The sequence below is a fragment of the Hakea prostrata genome, chromosome 8, assembly GCF_041222555.1.
Source record: "Hakea prostrata isolate BN-2017 chromosome 8, UWA_Hpros_2, whole genome shotgun sequence".
NCBI classification, from domain to species: Eukaryota; Viridiplantae; Streptophyta; class Magnoliopsida; order Proteales; family Proteaceae; genus Hakea; species Hakea prostrata.
The window spans coordinates 8,098,463-8,118,497 of NC_142607.1; the positions used below are offsets into that span (position 1 = coordinate 8,098,463).

At 37.7% G+C, this 20,035-nt stretch overlaps 3 protein-coding genes across 8 annotated transcripts in view; 1 reads left to right on the forward strand and 2 right to left on the reverse strand.

Moving 5' to 3' along the window:
• Window positions 1–1,601: 1,601 nt before the first annotated feature.
• Window positions 1,602–7,040, reverse strand: LOC149006631 (uncharacterized). The gene has a single exon (XM_089166956.1). It carries the CDS (start codon window positions 6,376–6,378, stop codon window positions 5,302–5,304), a length of 1,077 nt encoding a protein of 358 aa, XP_089023082.1. The 5' UTR covers window positions 6,379–7,040; the 3' UTR covers window positions 1,602–5,301.
• A 5,260-nt stretch (window positions 7,041–12,300) lies between these two features.
• LOC149006632 (uncharacterized) lies at window positions 12,301–15,790 on the forward strand. 2 transcript variants are annotated; one of them, XR_016174970.1, is made up of 4 exons: window positions 12,301–13,370; window positions 14,357–14,561; window positions 14,718–15,664; window positions 15,728–15,790. XR_016174970.1 is itself a non-coding variant. In XM_089164794.1 (2 exons), exons 1-2 carry the CDS (start codon window positions 12,426–12,428, stop codon window positions 14,369–14,371), a joined length of 960 nt encoding a protein of 319 aa, XP_089020920.1. In that variant the 5' UTR covers window positions 12,301–12,425; the 3' UTR covers window positions 14,372–14,625. The 2 variants fall into 2 exon arrangements, 1 of the variants encoding a protein (XP_089020920.1); XM_089164794.1 differs by lacking the exons at window positions 14,718–15,664; window positions 15,728–15,790 and having other exon boundaries at window positions 14,357–14,625.
• Window positions 15,791–16,070: 280 nt separating this feature from the next.
• LOC149006633 (hyperosmolality-gated Ca2+ permeable channel 2.3-like) overlaps window positions 16,071–20,035 on the reverse strand; it is a 43,780-nt gene continuing 39,815 nt past the window's right edge. For all 5 annotated transcript variants that reach the window (XM_089164799.1, XM_089164800.1, XM_089164795.1 and 2 more), the window contains 3 exons: window positions 18,642–18,917; window positions 16,898–17,131; window positions 16,071–16,409 (listed from right to left, as the gene is read on the reverse strand). In XM_089164799.1, the coding sequence (XP_089020925.1) occupies window positions 16,248–16,409; window positions 16,898–17,131; window positions 18,642–18,917 (672 nt within the window). In that variant the 3' untranslated portion in view covers window positions 16,071–16,247. The remainder of the gene's footprint in view (window positions 16,410–16,897; window positions 17,132–18,641; window positions 18,918–20,035) is intronic.

The following is a 20,035-nucleotide window of genomic DNA, read 5'->3' on the forward strand; positions in this document are numbered from 1 at the left end:
CAAGCAAGGAAAATATACCAACGAGGGGAGTGTGGATATAGAGTCTAAAAGAGTTGTAAGGAGTAAATGAGTTGCATTCAGTAACTTATTCCTAATAGTTACTTCATAATATTGAGGGTGAGATCATGGTATCATTTCATCGTTTCGAATCAAAAGGCTTTAAACTTAGTAGATAGAAGACAGAATATCTAGTTTGTAACTTTGGTCATAATCGGACAGATGATGAGGTGGTGATACTTGACGATAAAGAGATTCCTCAGAGTGATTGTTTTAGGTACCTAGGTTCAATCATAAGTAAAAGAGGTGATTTAGAGGATGAGGTTTCCCAAAGAATTAAAATAGGGTGGATGAAGTGGAGAGGTGCGTCCGGGGTCTTATGTGATCGACGTATTCCATTAAAGCTTAAAGGAAAATTTTATAGGACCGTTGTTTAACCAACTATGATATACAGTGCAGAGTGTTGGGCTGTTAAAAAAAATCATATAGATAAACTCAGTGTAGCAGAAATGAGAATGCTAAGATGGATGAGTGGCAAAACTAGGATAGATAAGATAAGAAATTATCATATTAGAGTTGGACTGGGAGTTGCTCCCATAAGTGATAAGCTTCGAGAAAGTCGTTTGAGGTGGCTCGGCCATGTTCAATGGAGACCTATAAATGCCCCTGTACGGAGAAGTGATATTATCCATATTGAAGGAACTAGAAGAGCTACGGGTAAACCTAAGATAACCTTAGGAGAAGTGGTGAGAAAGGATATGTATAGCTTAGGCCTTGTATCTAGCATGGCCTCGAACAGAAATGATTGGAGAGCAAGAATCCATGTAGCCGACCCCATTTAGTTGGGACAAGGCTTGTTGTTGTTGTTGTTGTTGTTGTTGTATTTATAGCTTGAATACAAGACTCTTTGACTCAACTTAGGATTTCTTAAGTGATAAGGATCCCACTATCTACTAACTATTGAACTTGGACTCTAACTAATAGGGAATTGGACTTAGGGTGGGTCTCCCTTATAGTTTAGGATACTACCACCTTAAATAGACTCTTACTTAAATTAAAATCTTGCTAATTTAAACGAAACATGGACTCAACTAAAATAAAACTACTTTAAGATGAGGTTCCTAAAATTAAGGAGCCCTATCCTAACAACTCAAGCCTAGCTAGAATGGACTGTAACTCTTAAACTACTGACTCAAATAGAAGGATAAATATAGACCCCTAACCCTTGGATCAAGAAAATTCTATCAAGACCCATATTTAACCTCAAAAGGGGGGCTTGAAAAGTAACCAAAATACCCCCAAGGTACTCGGCCAGCTTTGAATGCCTTGTTGGGTCTAGTTTTTGGGCCCAATTTTTGGGGAGCCCAACCCAAGATACATCAATATTATCAGTGACATTTTCTGGATGCATGGAAGACACCACCACATTGACCTTTTTTTGGTGAGTTGTGGAACATCTAACATATCTTCTATTGCATATCCATATAATGAGGATATGGAGAACCAACATGTAAATAATCAAACCTTTGACCATCTTCAACCATAAACTGATCTATTAAAATATGAATGAAGAATAGGTTTTGCAAGTCAGCTCCAAAGTCAGGACCACCGAGACCAAAGCAAACTGGAAGAACCTGTCAAGTGTCAACTACATTGCATGGGTTCAGCTACAATGATTGGTTAGGGTGTGCACCGATGTGTTGGATCAGCCCTGAAAAGAACTTAGAATGTGAGGATGTGTCCAAAAACAGGTATAAGTACATGATCTTGCCCAGTTTGTGATAAACGATGGGTTAATTTGTTAAAATAAGTGGTCTTCTGCTTCAGAAACCATGTTCAAATATCAGATGATTAAATCGAACAATCACAATATCCAGCCTTATCACAACTAAATGAGGCCAACTACATGGATTTTTACTCTAATCAGTTATATTTGAGGTTACAGGTCATACAGGTCCATAGCTATGCATGTCTTTACTAACCACTTCTTCTAAGGTCATTTTATGTCTGCCGCTGACTCTTTTAGTTCCTTTCAAACGAATTAAATCACTTCCCCATTCTGGAATTCTCTTATTCATCAAAAAGAAAAAGAAAACTAAATAAGCTCTATATGATCATTCCTTATTTTATCCTTCTTAGTTTTGACCCATCCCCACTATGCTGAATCTAGCTTGACAAGGATTGACTCAAATAACAAAAGAAAATTAGGGCTAGAGTCTCCATAACATTCTGGTTCTTCTTAGGTCAAGTTGGGTTCGAACAAGGGCACCCAAAATGACCAAAATGCCCCTATGCTGGCTGGATTTTCCTGGGCTGCCGGCAGGGCCGCAAGGTACTAGCAACCTCCCTGGGCCTTTTTTGGGTGGTCCTGGATCCAGTTCACATCAAGGAGATGTCTAACTTTAAAGACTTGAATTAAAGCATCATCTTTCTACTGAAAGTTGACAAAGTAGTGCTTGATCCCTTCACTTACTTGACTTCCATCTTATTCTTAATTTTTCCTGCATTACTGTTAAGCCTCTGTTTACATCACTTAGTTAGTAGTTACTAGGAATTTGACAGTCATGTCTGTGGGAAAATGGGATCCAAATTCTGCAATCCTATGAATAGTGAGTTCACGTGTACACCTGACCAAAACCCTATGGTGCTTGCTGATTTATTCTTCTCATTTATTACCACAATAGTGCAATAGTCATATTTCAGGACCCATATAAGGGTTGCAAAACAGCCATGTCCCACTATTGTAGCATCCCGATTAAGGGTGTATTGAATGAAAACAGTACAAAATGGCCCACTTTCCTGATTTAAGACAACATCTTCAGACAGGCAGCATGAGAGTTTTCACAAGCCACCGGGTGTCAATCCCATCAAGACAACCAAAACAACAGAATTAATCCTTCTGCAGGAGCAAGTGGCCAAGAGGAGTGTAAACTCTTGAGGCTTAAGAATAAAACTTGTGAGAAAATCAGTCTGATCAACCATGCAAAGTATTTCCTTGTTTTGAGTTATAATATATTTATACTTGTCTGAGAACAAAAAGCTCACATAATTGATGGGCAACCAACAGAATGAAGTTCTGGCAAGGGATATTCCATAAGGTAGGTTCATAAAACAGTGGCCTAGCCCCAATATAAGCAACAAGTTTCTGTACATGGATGCTTAACAAACCTTACCATGTGACATCATTATAGCAACCTAATTCTTTTGTTAACTTTGTACCATGATTTCTAGTTGTGGGGGCAGATGATTCATGTGTACTCTAGGGGTACAGGTGAATCATGTGTGTATTTAATTTTATTTCTTATGAGTTAGCTGGGTACCTTAGCTTGTTTCTTAATATTTCATTTTATTTCTTTCATTTTGTCCTAATCAGTGGGAAGGTGTGTTTCCTCAACAACTGTTTTTATTCCATATGTTTACATGATTGGAGGGAAGAGACTGCTCTTAAGCTCTGTGCAATATCCAAGCATTCTCTCCAATTGCCTTTCTTTCTCTTCTTCTTCTTCTCTTTGGTGTTGATCTGGTCTATGGATTGCTAGTTGTCACACCTTTGATCAAACATTAATAAATACTGAATAAAAAAAGTAGAACACTATTCCAGAGAAGGAACTTCGCAAGTAAATTTCATAAAGAGAATTCTGAAGAAGTATGTAAGAATCAACATCACATCCAAAATTAATATCTTCAACAGAAGGACAGGCATAAAACTGAAATTTTGAATGGAACACTTACCTTGCTAGGAGTTCCTCAGGAGGACTTCCGAGTTCCCCTAAAGAAGGATGCCCTCAAGTGGATGGTCAAGCCAATCATAAATTTGAAGAAAAATAGTAGATCCACACTTTAAGAAATTAGACTTATCTTAAAAGGTATCCAGTTCAAAAGATTTCCTCACAGTGATTTTATATAAGAAAGGCTCTTCTGCCTGTTTAACAGAACGAGTGTACAGTGTACAAGGGTCCTGCTACTGAAGGGTCTGAAAGGGACAATATAAGCAGCCTTAACCCCACTTTGCTGAGAAGCTGTTTCCAAGTTTTGAATCCGCAAAATAACGGTTGCAATAGCCCAACAACCATTGCACCAAAGCTCAACCATTCTTCTACTTGCTGAGACACTTGACTAAAAATACAGACCCAATATGAAATTAGCACATAGAACAAGAAAGATAATTCCAAATGCCTCCAGAAAGAACCCCTTTCATTGCACAAGTTGACAAAAATGTGTCCTTGCTGAACAGATTGGCAATTGTTATCAGTACCATGCAAAACATAGCTGGGCTGTTCAAAACCTAGAGAATGATTATTGTCCCAGTGTCCTGCAGTGCTAAATGAAATATGAGTGGAATCTGAGCATTAAATCCATATAATTTGGCCACAAATTTTACTCCGGAAGGCCAGAACCAAATGAAGTTGGTTATATGGATTCTTATCCATCTACAAACCATCCAATCCATATTCTCCAATAGTGGAAGTAATAATCATTATTTACCTCAAGCTAAAAAGCAGGACATTTATGAGACCAAATAACAAGAAGTTTTCTCCGTAGAAGATACTCAAGCAAGTGATATTCCTTTCCTGTAGATAAGGTAAGAGACTAGATGCAACAGATCAGATTGCATTATCAATTTAAAATTACCAAGCCAAAGGCAATCCGAATCACCAAAACTGTAGAAGCAGGAGAAATTTATTACTAGGGCACTCTCATTATGACGCCACTGTCCAAACTCTGAAAGCAACAACCTATAGCGTCATGATGCCATCCCAACTGTTTACTGTAGTAGGGAGAATCACTCATAACCAGGTATAACTGTGATAGCAAGCTCGGCAGAAGAAATAAAGCAAACGGGTTGTACCACAATAATATTCATCAATTGATTACCCGGAGCTGATACTGTGTTTGCTTACTTTTACCAATTCTTTTAAGAACTTGAAGAATGCTAATTCATAAGTATCATACAAGTTGTACATACAGAACACAAAATGATATTCTTGAACAATCTGAATTGATTCTATATAAATTTTGAATGATGACAGGAAGTACATGGTATACAAGGAATCTAAAATAAGTCTTATACTAGAACCTCTTCAAAATGGGGTCCAACCAAAAGAACAGTATTTCCACTAGTGTTTTGAGGTATTTTCTCCCACTGTCATAGATAGTAGCAAACTGACCAGGTCCGCATTATATATTCTTGTCAAAATTAGAATAATAAGCTCGTACAGCTTCTATTTTGTGGCTGTCAGGTTTCTATTTTTCTGCTAAAAGAACCATGAAATTTATGCTGAAACAGCATCACTGTGCAGTATGTCATTGAATATCAATCGACTCAGAGGATACTGGCATGATTTCTACTGCTCTATGGGGGCTTTGCTTTCTCTCTGAGGAGTCCATGCTAGAAGACCTACAAGTGAAATAGAAAACCGCACTCATCATAGAATCAATAAGCACCACAAATGAATGCATAACCACCAGCAGAGGTCCTTCCCACATCCTGGAGGATCCATCCCCATAGCTCAGAACCTTCACTCTATGTTCAAACAAACCCTCCACAATCGTTGTCCCTATTGTTGATCCAAGAAATATTAGAAGACCAACCTGAGTCTGGCCCTGCATTACGATGCTTGCTCTAAGCAACGCCTCGGGGCCAGAAATATCCTCCAAAACAGAGATGACAATAGAAAGGTTACATATGATAATAGTATTGGCAAAAACGATGGAGAATACCAATCCAATTATCATTGCAGGATAGACAATCATATCAGATGAGCAACCTGCTATAGTACAAATGTTACACACAGCAACAAGCAGCACAAGGAACAGGGCTAGGCAGCCAACAATCGCCATACAGTCCCATATATACGTGGCAACGAGACGCTTCCAGATTTTGAGAATCATTTTAAAGAACTTTGTCACATTAAAGTTCTTTCTAGAGTAGGTGCAATCTACCGAATACACTACTGCAGCTTTGGATAATAATGAAAATGTGATATACATGGGGAAGCAGAAAATAGATGCAAGTGCCATCTCTGATAGACGTTGGCAAGATTGCTTGATGTGAGGCTTCAATGGCATTCCACTAGACCGTGCCAAAATAAGAAGCCTATTAGTCAGTCTCTTTACGATGGACTGGTCAACCAGGACATTAGAGAGGAGAAGAGCAGAAACGGGACAAATAAGACAGACTCCAATCGCCATGAAAACCGAAGAATTGTACCGGAGAATTCTCACAGTTTCTCTCAAGATCTCCAATGCATTCATGGCATGCAACCGGACACCAGAATCCGGTGATTCCACCACACTATCCTGCTCATGGAACTCTTCAGAACCTTCAGAGGTCAGGCAATTCAACTCGATTCTACAACTCTCTCCTGTAGAAACTTCCATCTCTTTCGGGATATTTGGATATCCAGCAGTTCAACGAACTCATACGATCAAATTCATTGCAATAAACCCTAATCTAACTCATCCAGCCTTAGATGAACAGCTTCATTTCAAATGACATATGTAAACCGATAGAACAAGGTCCCCATTCCTAGTTCTGAATCTCAATTTCAATGCTCCTCAGAATGGATTAAACGTGCCGATGTCCAATTTCCGCGTTTTCCTCCGCAAATAGAGGAAAAAGACAGAACGTTCAATCTGAATGAAACGCAAAGGTCATGGATATCAAGATCTGACGAGGTGCAATAAAAACCTGATCACTTCAACGAAACGAAACGCCGAGAACTTGTACAAGCCAAATTCCGTATGCTTTTCAGTGTTTTTTTTTTACTGATCGATTGAACTAATGGAAAATTTTCCGCATGTGATAAGAGGAGACTCGTCGTTGAAGAGAAGTTTCATGGTGGATCAAGCATAAGAACGGAGATTGGAATCGAAATAAAGAAGAGATGAAAGATTGTCGTCGGAATCGGAAACACGTATGATTTCATGGGAAGGAAAGAATATATACGAAATGGGAAAGAAGAGGAAGAAGAAACATAGCGGTGAAGCTGGAAACAGGATTCAGGAGTTGGGATTTGGGTTTTGAGTGAGTGAACCTCGTGTCAGATGAAACTGGGGAGCGAGGTGGAATTTCGAAAAGGTTAAGGAGAGAATTCGTCTTCCTACGTTGTTTTTTATTATGTTTATTTAATAATAAAAAATAATAAAAAAAAACTATTCATAATGAAACGGGGCTTCCATTAAGCACCGAAACCGAGACGTCCGCTTTGTTTTTTTCCTTTTCTTTTTGAGTACAAATGCGCTTTATAGGAATAGGATATTACATATGCGCGCCCGGTAGGGGTTGAACAGATCATCCGCTTTATGTACGGAAAACACAACTCGATTGGACAGCCGTTAGATTCTCAGCACCGTAGGATTTTGAAATTTGGCCATCAACATCTCATGCAACATGTCCCGTGTAGGCCCGGCCGTCCCGACCTGGTCCATTCATCATGTAATTTAGTAATTGGTTTGGCTTCAATTTAGTTGGTGATTTATTTGAATCGAAGTAGCCGGTTTTAATAAGCTCCAATTCGGATTTAGATTGTTCGGTTCAATCCCAGCAAATAATTCCAATTCCAAATTCTAGCTCTTACATCAAGACCTACAAAATGGATAGTTGAAATCTATCTCGGAGTTGGCATTTGTATTCATTTAAAGGTCTTTGAATTTGAAATATTTTTTGTTGATAAATATTTGCACCTGTTCGATACGAAACTGGATTCAGATTCTGATAATTGCTTATTATATCAAATAATATATGAATTTTATTTAGTTTGAGTAATTTTTTTTATTTTAAAAATATAATATGTAAAACTTAAATGGCATTTCACCAAGTGAATTTTGACACTCACTAAAGTATATACTGGTTAACCTTCACCCTAACCCCATCAATTATCCATAATCAATTGGCCAAATTATAGAAAATCCACTAGATTAAACATTCTTTTTCTCTAAAATGTTGAAAATTGAACTCAAGAAATTAAGAGTTGGAAATAAAAAATTGACAATCAATCAGTAATCGGATAGTTTATCAAATCAGATAGTTATCAAATATCTAATAAAATTTTGAATTTGAATTCGGATACCTTCTGCAAATTTTCATCGAATATTGAATCTGGTTTAGATAGAAGTTTTGTTTTATTGGATTTGAATATGTATAGTGGTGTACCAGAGTAACAAGTAGTTACACCCATTGATGACTAAGAAGCAATGTGTCTTACCAAAAAAAAAGGAAAAAGCATTGTGTCATTCAAAGGCTTAAAACAAGATGATTTGATACAAATATGAGTCTGGATCTTTTATCATGTATCAGGCTAAAGATTTATACTCCCCTCACACTTCTTCACCACGTATCAAGAGGAGACCCACTTTTAAGGCCCCACCCTTAATGCGTGGTGGAGAGGTGTGAGGGGAGCACAAACATTTAATATGTCTGATAGAGGATCTAGGCTCTACAAAATATTAGTGTGACATACTTCTGGCATAGTGGTGACAGCTTCATATGTAAAGATAACTAATATCTAGGAGGTTTGGGTTTAAACCTCTCTCCCACCAACCCTTCGAGTCTGGATCACCTCTTCATTTGTACTCGCTTGATATTATTTCACCACAAAATTAGTGTAGAATCGACATCTAAACAATAAAAAAAAAAAAAAAAAAAACTTAGAGGTGGGACCCTCAATTAATCCCATTTGGACCCACCCAATTTTCGGGTAAAAAAGCGTGTGTTGTTGCCCTGATGGGTAGGTGATGCGAAACTCTCTCCCTCCCCAACTCCCCATTTCCCCCTCTTTTCTATACCCTAGAACTTTGGACTCCAATCCTTGTGACTAGTTTGATGTTAACTGGAAAAAAAAATTCACACAAAGGATCACCTCGAATACAAAATTTGTTTATTTTATTTATTATGATTATGATTAGGTGATTTGCATATTTCTTTTGCATATAACTTATATGTTTTTATTTATAGAGTGGCTATATTAGTCGCATATCCCATCCGCATTCTTGCATGGGATCTTATATGTTTTTATTTATAGAGTGGCTTTTAGTCCCATACCCACAGGGAACGGGACACTTGGGGCCCACGGGTGAAAAAATATTTTTAAAATATTTTTCTTCCTAAAAAGTGTTTTTGACTATGGGCCCAATGTTTTTGTGGTCGAGAAGCCGTTCAGGAGCACTTTCGGGGGAGCTGGTCTAGACTCCTTCATGTGTGTCACTTTATTGCATTGGTTTTTCTGAAATATTATCATCATATTTTTTATACTGGGACTTATCCCTTTTTTTTTTTTCTAAAAAATATTTCTAATTAAAAAGGGATATATATTAACATAAGAAACTATAAATAGTTTACAAAGTCAAGAAATATAAGTTAAATTTGCCTTTTGGGAGCCACATACATAAGATGATCAAAATACTCAAGGTATTGGCAACTTTGTCTTATTCACCGTGTCAAAATTGTTAGAAATGCTCGAAAAATCTTACATTTTTCTTTGCAAATGACACCTTTCTCTTTTATAGAACCAAAAAGAATGATGTGTTGGGGTTTTACAAGTTGCAATTGGTATGTATGCTCTTTGACATTTTAAGACAAAAAATTAACTTTGAAAAGAGTGGTGATTTATTCTCTAGAAATGTGGACCATGCAAAAAAAAAAAACAATTTTGTTAGATACTAAGAATCAAAGAAAATGAAGAAGAATGTTGTGTATTTAGGAACTCAAATTTTTTTCAAGGAAGGGCCAAAACAAAAAATTTCAATTTCCTTCAAACAAAGATGGGAAATAAAATAACCACTTGGAGAGCCTTTTATCTCTCATATGCAGGACAAGAAGTTTTCATGAAATCTGTCCTCCAATCTCAATCCCTATACCTAATGCAGTGTTTTCGTTTCCCTAAAACTATTTGTAGAAAATTGAATGTTGTATCCCAAAGATTTTGCTAGGGAAAGCAAATAAGGCGAAACAATTAACCTTCATCTCTTGGGATCAATGCTGTAAATCTAAACAACAAGAAGGGCTAAGGTTTAAGAGAATGGAACACATTAACTGTGTTTTACTACTTAAACAAAGTTGGCGACTTCTCAACAATTTAAATTCATTATAGGGAAAAACTCTCAAAGCAAAATACTTTGCAAACTTTTCACTCTTTGATTCTAAAAGTTAAAAATAAAAAAGGATTATGTATATGGCAAAGTATTCAGCTTCAGACAATGATTCAAAGGAAAATTGGCGATGTAAAGAATATTTATTTCTTGTTTGATCCGTGGGTTCATACACCTGGATCATATGGTTGATTATCATGAAGAAAAAAAAAATCCTCTATTATGCACAACAATGCATATAGATGCCAAACAATAGGCTTGTAAATTTTTTGCCTTTTCACCCTATTATTTGGTATCTATATGCACCACTATGCACATCAAAGGATGTTTTCCCAGGTTATCATAACTTTCATCTATGGCAAAGACACTCCACAGCAAAAGAAGTGTATATATCTTATAAACAAAGAAACAAGGAATTACAAAATCCAACAAACTATTTCCATTCCACGCTTTTTATCTTGACCAATTCTCTCAATCCATCTATCCTCAACACGTGACTCATGGTTATCTCTATTATCGACAATAGGTGATTTCTTGGCTAAATTAGTAGTAAAAGCCTTTTCAAAATTGAATAACCATGAGTCATCAACACCATATTTTCGATGGTGAAAATTCTTTTGAAATTACCCCTTCACCCTAAGTTGAAAACTTTTTTTTTGGCATCTCTTAAATGCAGGTTTGCCAACTAAGAACACCTTCTCTGAGTGGGCAAGGGGACAAGTCTATTTGCAAATTGAGCAATAACAGTGATGAATCGAGTTAGCACATCCTCTTTTTATGTAATTGGACGAAGAAAATTTGGGTAGCAGGCCCATTGGGACTTATGACAGAATTCATCAATAATAACTATCTTATTAATTTATGCAATTCCTTTCTACTTATTGTGACTTTAAAAGGATACTAAAATATGGTTCTTCTCTATATTCATAATAACATGATATCACATATGTATAGAAAGAAATATCAATGTTTATAATGATAAAGACCCCAATCCACTAAGACTACTTAACAATGTCAATAGATGAGTTGGTGATCTGAAATTATTCTTTACAAATAGACCCGAAACAATTAATGCAGAAATTAGACAATCTCTTACCTCTTTTAAATGCCTTGGCTCATCTAATCATTTTGGGCACTTATCAATTTTAGTGCTTGCATGTTTATCTAATGAATTAGATGGTGATAAATGGATTTTTGTGAAGAAGCCATTTAGGACATCAGCACAGGAGGACACCAACATGACATCTCTTGAAGGATTTAATAAAGGCTACTTGGACAACTATAAAGATAAGCCAACTAAAGCAAGTACAACTTAAACACATCTGTTTTGATAAAGTAATACCAACATTTCTACTCAAGGGCAAAGAGATAAAACACTTTATCTCATTTTGTATTCCTTATTTTGGTGCATATTCTACCTATAACCACAAACTAGAATTTTGTAATTTAAGACAACCCAACATGTAGGACTTCATTGTTTAAAGTCAATGGCTCATGTTGGTTGTATTGTTTATCATCGAAATCTTAGCCATGGAAGTTGACAAATCAGTCAAAGCCTTGTCGGAGATTGCATTGTCATTGGCATCCAACCGGATTTTTACCTTTTGCATATCTCAAAAAAGAGAGGACGAAACCTAAATCGGACTTGGTAACATGGGTTCTACTTGGTCGTGGATAAAAAATACAGATTTTATCACAACCCTTGATCAACATATTTCATGTGGCAAGTTGTCAGATTTCACTGGGCACTTCCCAAGAGATATTCTCCCGAGAGATACTCCCACGAGACGAGCCGAACCCTAATTTTGCAGGGTCAGCAGTCGATCCAATAGCTGGACCGATGGGCGACCAATATAGTCATAGCAAGTTTTTGATTTGTCAACCCCGAGGGGTGGCTCAATTGGCAAAACACCAACGCTTCCACATAGGAGGTTAGAGTTTGAATCCCTTGGAGAAGAGTGAAGCCCCTTCTATATTAATTATATAAAAGCTCCTCATCCTATAAGGATGTAGTCGTGGTCCACACAAACTGACCCGACGAAACTCAGATTAAAAAAAAAAAAGAAAAAAGAAAAGATTTTTTTATTTGTTTTGGCTCTTTTGGGTAAACATTGTTGTAAGTTGTAAGTTGTAACAACTTGATGGTGCGTCATCCCAAGTGGACGTTAGTGCATTTCATCTTCCATTCTACTCTATCTGGAAGCTTCGTAAATTCTCTCTCACCTCTTCCCTTGGGTATTTGTGTGTTAAGTACCTGTTCGTTTCTCGTAGTTGTTGTTTCTCTTCTGTTGCGTCTTGCAACTGCTCTGTTTCTCGAATTTCCTATCGGCTCTTCGGGCATGGCGACAATTCCAAATCTTGATTTCTGCGGAGTATTATTGGAATCGAAGAAGATCGTGAACGCTCATTCACGCCATTTCTTAGCCCTTTCAGTTCTATTTCTTCTTCCTTTCACCTTCTCTCTCGTCTTCTTCCCTACTCTCCGTCACGCCATCGTTGAACCTCATTCAAATCCAGCTCAAACCCTACTTCGTCATAGTCCCGAACAACAATTCTTCCTCAAAACCACCTTCTTGTCTATAATCTACGCCCTTACGATCCTCACCTTATCTGTATGTGCCACGGGAACCATTACATACAGCGTCTACCATGGATTCTTTGGTCGGCCTGTAAAATTTGCATCGGCTATCAAATCTCTTTCCAACTCTTTTCTTCGTCTCTTTGTGACGTTCATCTGCTCACAAGTGATCTTCTCGGTGATCTCTATCGCCGTTGGTGTTGGCATGTTTTTTATGTTGAAAGGGATTGAATTGTTAGGGTTGGACATCACACCGTCTTCGCCTTACGCCATAGCTGTTTATGTGATTGGGTTCGTGGTTTTGGGTTTTGGATTGGTGTATTTACTGGTGAATTGGGCTTTGGCTTCTGTCGTAGTGGTGGTGGAGTCGAGTTGGGGATTTGAACCGCTGAGACGAAGTGCTTATCTGGTGAAGGGCATGAGACGAATTGCGGCTTTTCTGTTTTTGTTCTTTGGCTTTGTTTTTGGGGTTACAGTGTGGGCGGCTAGCTGGGAATTTGCAGTTGGTCCTGGGGCTTCGAGGGATTGGATTTTTATTGCACTGACCGTGGTTGCTTCTGCTTTGTTAATGGTGTGTGTACTTCATAGTCTTGCGGCGAATACGGTGTTATACATGTACTGTAAGGCCTTACATGGAGAGCTTGCCGGGGAGATTGCAGAGGAGTTCGCTCGGGAATATGTCAGTTTGCCATTTGATGAAACAAAGGTTCCTTATATTGTTTATGTATCTCAGCCATGATGATTTTGTATTTTCTGTTTTGTCTGCCTCTCTGTAACTCCTCCTTTTCATTGTTGATGCTTGTACTTAAGATTTGAATGGAATTTGTATATATTTGGCACCTCCCAGTTTCGAGTATAATTTTTTGCCTGCAAATGTTTTGCTAACTTATGGTGGGGAAATTCGGATGGTGAAACCTATATATAGAAAACCAAAAGAATTGGGGGAATTACGTGAAAAACAGAATTCTGAATGTTCATCAACAACTTCGAAGAAGCAGGAAAGAAAAGAGCTTGGATGTATTTTACTTCTTTCATTTTATATTTTTTGATGAAGTTCGCACAAATGCAGCAGATGGTTCTGTTTGAGTGTCATAATTCTACTGGAGCATCTTGATAATGTGGATCTGGAAACTTTTGTCATAATTATGGGATAGAACTTTGGATACAATTGATTACAGTAGTTTCCAAAAACATAATTTGATAATTAAGAATTTCAAATCAATAGCGCTTCTTTTTTTTTGGGGGTGGGGGTTGTTGGTCACAGACTCATGGTGCATATTTTTTTCATGAGAAATTTATAAAAACGTGAGATGCATGTGTTTACTGTGTTATTTGGTTCAATTCAAGCAATACATGTTCTTGGGGAAGTCTGGAAGCGTCCCATACCTGAAGAAGTGCCCAACTTAATTAGATTCCTATTTATGAGTAAAAACAGAGGAAATAATGTCAGTGGAATTATGGATATTCTAAATTTTGGATGATGGACCTTCAATAGGGTCTGCATTATTTTATTGTGATCCAAGTGATTTTGGCTTGGTTTGGTCCTTTAAGATAAGTGTCAAAGAACACATCCTTTGATGACATTTAAGAATAGTATGCAGAAAAGAATTTTGAAGATGTTGGGAAGATGAACCATTCTGTTTTCTGGTGAATGTTTTCTAATAGTAATCGATGTCATAAATCTTCATTCAGGAATCTCATTTCTGATGCTGCTGAGGTTAGCTAGCTGGAGTCTTATCATTGGAACCATGGTGTCTAGCATTGGCCACAAGAATTACGAGTCGATGAAAATGCCCCTGAATCTTGCTTGACACTTCCACCATCATCAGCGCTGGCTGTCTCTGCTGAGAGGGCATTTCTGGGTTGCTTAGCTGAAGGTCTGGCCAATCTCTGTCTGGTACTGCATCTGCTTAGTTACTCCTCTCTTTCTCCTTCTGGCCCTCTCTTCTTTCTGTTTCCCTCTGGTCTTTTTCTGTCTTTGGTTTCCATTATTTTGACCTGATGAGAAGTTTGTATGTCTGCATTATGATTTTTTCCCCCTGTCATTGTGCAGGCGGATAATAGACGTGTAGATGTCTATAGCATCCTTCAGAGCATAATTCAAATTTGTATGTTTAGCTCAAGTAATAATTACATTGTGTTTCTTAATTGCAACCAGTTTCTCTAGTTGAAGCTCTACGAAGTGGCTGAAATATGCTTTTGAGCCCTCTTTTTGGGTGAGGAAACTATCTAGGATTTGAATGTTTTTGCTGCCATTTTACTTGCTTCTTAAGTTTTAAGGATGTTTCATATATGGATTCATCAAAAGGATAATGGATTTTGATTGGAGTATCTCTTATTAGTGACTAGGTTCATCAGCTGCCTAAGATAATTTGAGCTTAATATTATGGATGAAGGCTTCTGACAGTTTAGGGAATGTGGTCGGGGTTCGTTCTGAAGGGTGATACATTTGCTCCATTGCAATTTAGTGGCCATGAATTTGAGTTGGGAAACAGTGTCTTTGCAATTCGCATAGCAGAGGTAAGGTTGAATGCATACATAATGACTATAATCCACAGTAGCAGAAGCGCATACTGGGGGAGCCTTAGCCTCTGGTTTGTGTCCTTGAGATCATATTTTGAAATTCAAAATCTACTGGAGAGTTGGTCCTGAATCCTGCATTCTGCCTCATAAAGTCGGTGAATGTTAATATTTCCATTGATATTGTCAACCTTAATTTGAGGGTGAATAAGACTTCGAGTTTTATCCTTGATACCAGAGTGAAAGTGAAGTCCATACCGATCTGCATTCTGGAAAAACTTCACGATGATTTCCGTGTGAGGGATTGCATAACTGCCCCTGTAAGTTCAGCTATTCTAACCAAGGCATGTGGATTTGCATTTCTTGATCATAACATGAAAATTTTCTACACTCCTTTGAGACAAGGATAGTCTTCAATTCATAACTGATGTCGTCAGTTTTGCTCAAACATGGATGATGCATTCCATGTTATCTTTACAGGCAAGAATTTCACAACAGTAAATAATACTGACCATGGTGATGCATTCCATGTTATCTTTACAGGCAAGAATTTCACAACAGAAAATACTATAACACTGACAGTAGCTCATCACACCAGAAATTGTGGTTGACCCCCAACAACCACCCCCCCCCCCCCCAAAAAAAAAAAAAAAAAAAGAAAAGAAAAAGAAAAAGAAAAAACCAAGAGGTAGAAGCAGCAGCAGCAGCTTTGTCTGACAAGCTATATAGTACATCAGTTAACTGATCTTGATGCATTCCATGTTATCTTTACAGGCAAGAATTTCACAACAGCAAATACTATTACCACTGACAGTAGCTCATCACAACAGAAACTGTGGTTGACCCTCAACCCCCCCCCCCCCCCCCCCCAAAAAAAAAAAAAAAAAAAAAAAAAAAAATTGAAGAGGAAGACGTAGCAGCAGCTTTGTTTGACGAGCTATAACTACATCAGTTAACTGATCTTCGTCTTGGACATAAACCCATGATAGCCTTCAAAAAAGAAAAGGATCAGCATGCCAAATCATCATGCCCTCTGTAAGGTCGAAAATCCCTACCACCACCTTCAAGCTTCTCCAGACTGAAGGAGGGGAGAGGTATATCCCTCATCATTACTGGAAGGCACCAGCAGCATCAGTGATGGGTCACGGTAAGCAGTGACTAGTTTTTCCAGAAATTCGGGCATTGCAGGATCATTCTCGTCTTCTCTGTCTTTCTTGATCAGACACTGCACCAGACAAAATGAATTAGGACATTGGAAGGTATATAAAGTATAAGCTAGGGAAACTACAAAGAATAACAAACAGATGAACTGAAAATCTGAACAACATCTGATACATGTTAGAAATTCCAAAATCTTTGGGGAAGGTAACCCTATGAAACGGATGCTGCAAACAGAGACAGCTCCATTTCTGGTGTGCATAGGTTAGAAATAGTACATGGAAATCCGTACAGCCTAAAAGTGATTGCTTCCAAGAATTCATAGCAGTTGGTGATTTCACAAACTGCCTCCAAGGATTTCATTCCAATGCCTAAATTTATGCATAAAAGCAAAGAGACTGCTTCCTTCAAACCCATCTATTTGTGGACAAGTATAGAAATGATCCAGAAATGGACGCAGAAAGATGACACTTTTTTCAGAAGAACTATTTTCAGTATGACAAAAATGGAAGAACGAATTTGGTGCAAGTATAATACTCAGTAAAATAAACGTACCTCAGCAGGATAAGCTTTGAAGATGGGTAAGAAACGATTCTGGCAATAGTCATTAAAAAGGAGAGTGACAATTGGAAGAGGAATACATAAGCTAGATGCTAATGGAAGCTTCTTCAGCCCAAACAAACCAAACGCAAGGATGTGCATGAGTATCAGAGAAAATATAGTTGAGGTGTGCACAATAGGCCAGAATTTTCCACCAGTTTCAAACTTGGGCTCATACACATTTAATAACTGCATAATAGATATCCGGAGTGTTAGTGAGAATTACATCTAGTGAAGTTCATGTAACAAAAACCTTCGAATAATCATCTGTACGGAAGAAGAGGGCATACATTAATACACTAATAAACGAAAGGATGGTTGCCTCTCAACAATTTACAAGTAGTTCAACAACCATGCCAGTGCAAGAATTGGAGAAGTAAATATGTTCCACTTGATAGGAAAAAAAAAAATCTTTCAACACATAAACACAACAATATATATCAGATAGATCAATAACCTACCAACTCTGTGCCAGGGAGTACTAGTATCCTGTTATACATGGATCAGAAATCCTAAAACAAGAATCAATCAAAGAGGCACTTCAAACTTCCTTTAAATAGTGTGATCATACAAAGTTGTATGGGAATGGTAAAGTTTCAGTGATTGCTGGTCTACCTTTTGGGACAGTTTCTTTTTATCTACATGTAGGATTTACCTTTAAATATACTTGGGCTTCTTTGCAGTTTCCGAAGTACATTAGAATGACGATCAATAATTTATCACTACAAACAGCCATAGACTCAGAATTCCAGTTACCCGGACAAAAGAAGCAGTTTCTCATACCAAATTGCCAATGGTATAATATCAGGGATAATCCCACATTGAGAGACTCAAGACCTTGGACACCTTCATATACCAGTTGGGAGTTTCCACCTAGCAGCTTTCACTTTGGGACAGATGCTTCAATGAGCATGCTTCATCAATCTGGGTGACTCACTTGTTGGGATGGAAATTGGAATCTTTTTCTTGGGAGAATAAAAATTACATTATAAACACCCCTGCCAGAAAATAACAGGGGAGGGGGTGAGAGTGGGGTAACCAGGCTGCTAGAGCTGGGGAGAGGCCAATAAAGATCTGTCTAGACTCCAGGTAACAACAATGAGCCAGTTCCTTGGGGAAGCTGCTAAGGATCTATGGGGAAGGGGGGCAATTCTAGAACTAATGTCATTGCAGATGGCTTTCCAAACCTGGATTTACAACAAATAGAACCTCATTTTTTGCGAATCATAACAATCTTCTGGGCCTTGTCTCTTAAGGAAAATGTTTCACGTAGAGTTGTAGACAATCACAACTACCATCATAATATTAGCCGACCAACTTGATTCGATATTATCTATGCCTCAAACTGTTTCATTGATTCTAACCACCTAAACAGATCTTCAATTCAACAGGTCAAAGAGGATTAGAAAAATGGTCAATACTACATTTAATTAACAATGGAAGTACAGCTGCACCATGAACATGCCCAAAGAACAGGCCAACTGTAGGATGTTATCATATGAGGCACACACAAGAAATTATTATATAAGCAGAAAACAAAGCCAGGCTTGTTCATCCATGTAATGTTTCCCTGCAGGTTTTACATCAATTATCCAACTCTAAATGAAGCAACAAAAAAAATCATCGTAGAGCCTTTGAATGACAAAAGGGGAGCATAATACATTTATGAAATACACAAGTGGAGTGAATCATGACAAACCTGGTTACGGAAGATAATATATCCAATACAGTAGTAAACCAGCAGGAAGGGCAGAATTAACGGAGCCAGAAAGAAGTACGTTATTCCAAGCAGCCCGAAAAAGAGAATTCTGGGTATTTCACTATGGTAAGGAAAAGATGGAACCTCAAATTCATCACTGGTACTGCAGGAACAATGTCTTTGCATGAAATCACAAATGAGAGGAATCGTGCGGAATAGTTCTGATGATACACTGCTCCATCCAGATGTAACAACATAGGCAATGAAAAAAGATGCCTAAACCCAATATAAAGAAACAATATTTTAGTCTTACATTTCAAGGTATTGCACATCATTTTCTATAAATGAACTATCATATTCAAACCAAAATCACAGTGTTCATAAATTATGAGTAGAAAAATGCAACGTAATCAAATTAAATCATGCCCACCATAATAGGCAAGCGTTGGTGCAAGGTTAAGTTACACTACTGTAACCTGTTAGTTGCAGGGTCAAATCAACTGCATCTCCAGTGAAGCAGGGGGTAAGGCTGTGGACATTTGCCTCTCCCTGATCCTGAAGTAGCAGTAGCCACATGGACTGGGTTGTTCTTTGTACCACTATTTATAGTCATACTGAGCAGCTAGCCCTGCAAATCAATGGCTTTCATTTTTCTGATAAATAACAGGTGCAAATTTTATCTTAATTAAATTAAATCATAGTACAGAGAAAATGCAAAAAGAAAGAAAAAGTGTCACCCTGTAGGTCTGCACAGACATCAAATATAAATATGCACCCCAAATAGCATGCTACACTATTGATGCCTGTATTTGGGAGCAGATGTTAAATTCCATGGAGCAACAAATTGTTGATTTATTGATCCATGATGACCCTATAAAAGAATTATAGAACACTTGAACATTCTGTAGTTTAGACTAAACAAAATTTCCAACATTTATAAGTTGTCACAGGCAATCTATAGAGTTGACCGGACGGTTCGTTGACCACAGTATTTTGCAGATTTTGAATGGATGTATGGGGAGTTGAACTTCATGGTAATAATTGTCAAGCTTCTCAATTATCACATGCTTCCATTGCCACATTTGTCCAGACTGGTGATGCTACTTCGTGTATTTTATCCACTTCCCACCCTTGGATCATTGATTTAGGTTCATAGATATATTTTTCTTCCTCTTCTGATCACTTTGACTATTACCCTAGCTGATGGCTCTTTTGCCAAAGTTAAGGGACACAAGCACTGCCTTTCCTACTTCATTGTCTTTATTTTCTGTTCTATATTTACCTGAATTCCTCTTAATCTGTTATATTTCCATAAATTCAATACTACTTATAATCAAGGTTATTAAAGCGGCAAAGCGACTGGGGCTCCGTCTTGGCAATTAGGCGATTAAGCG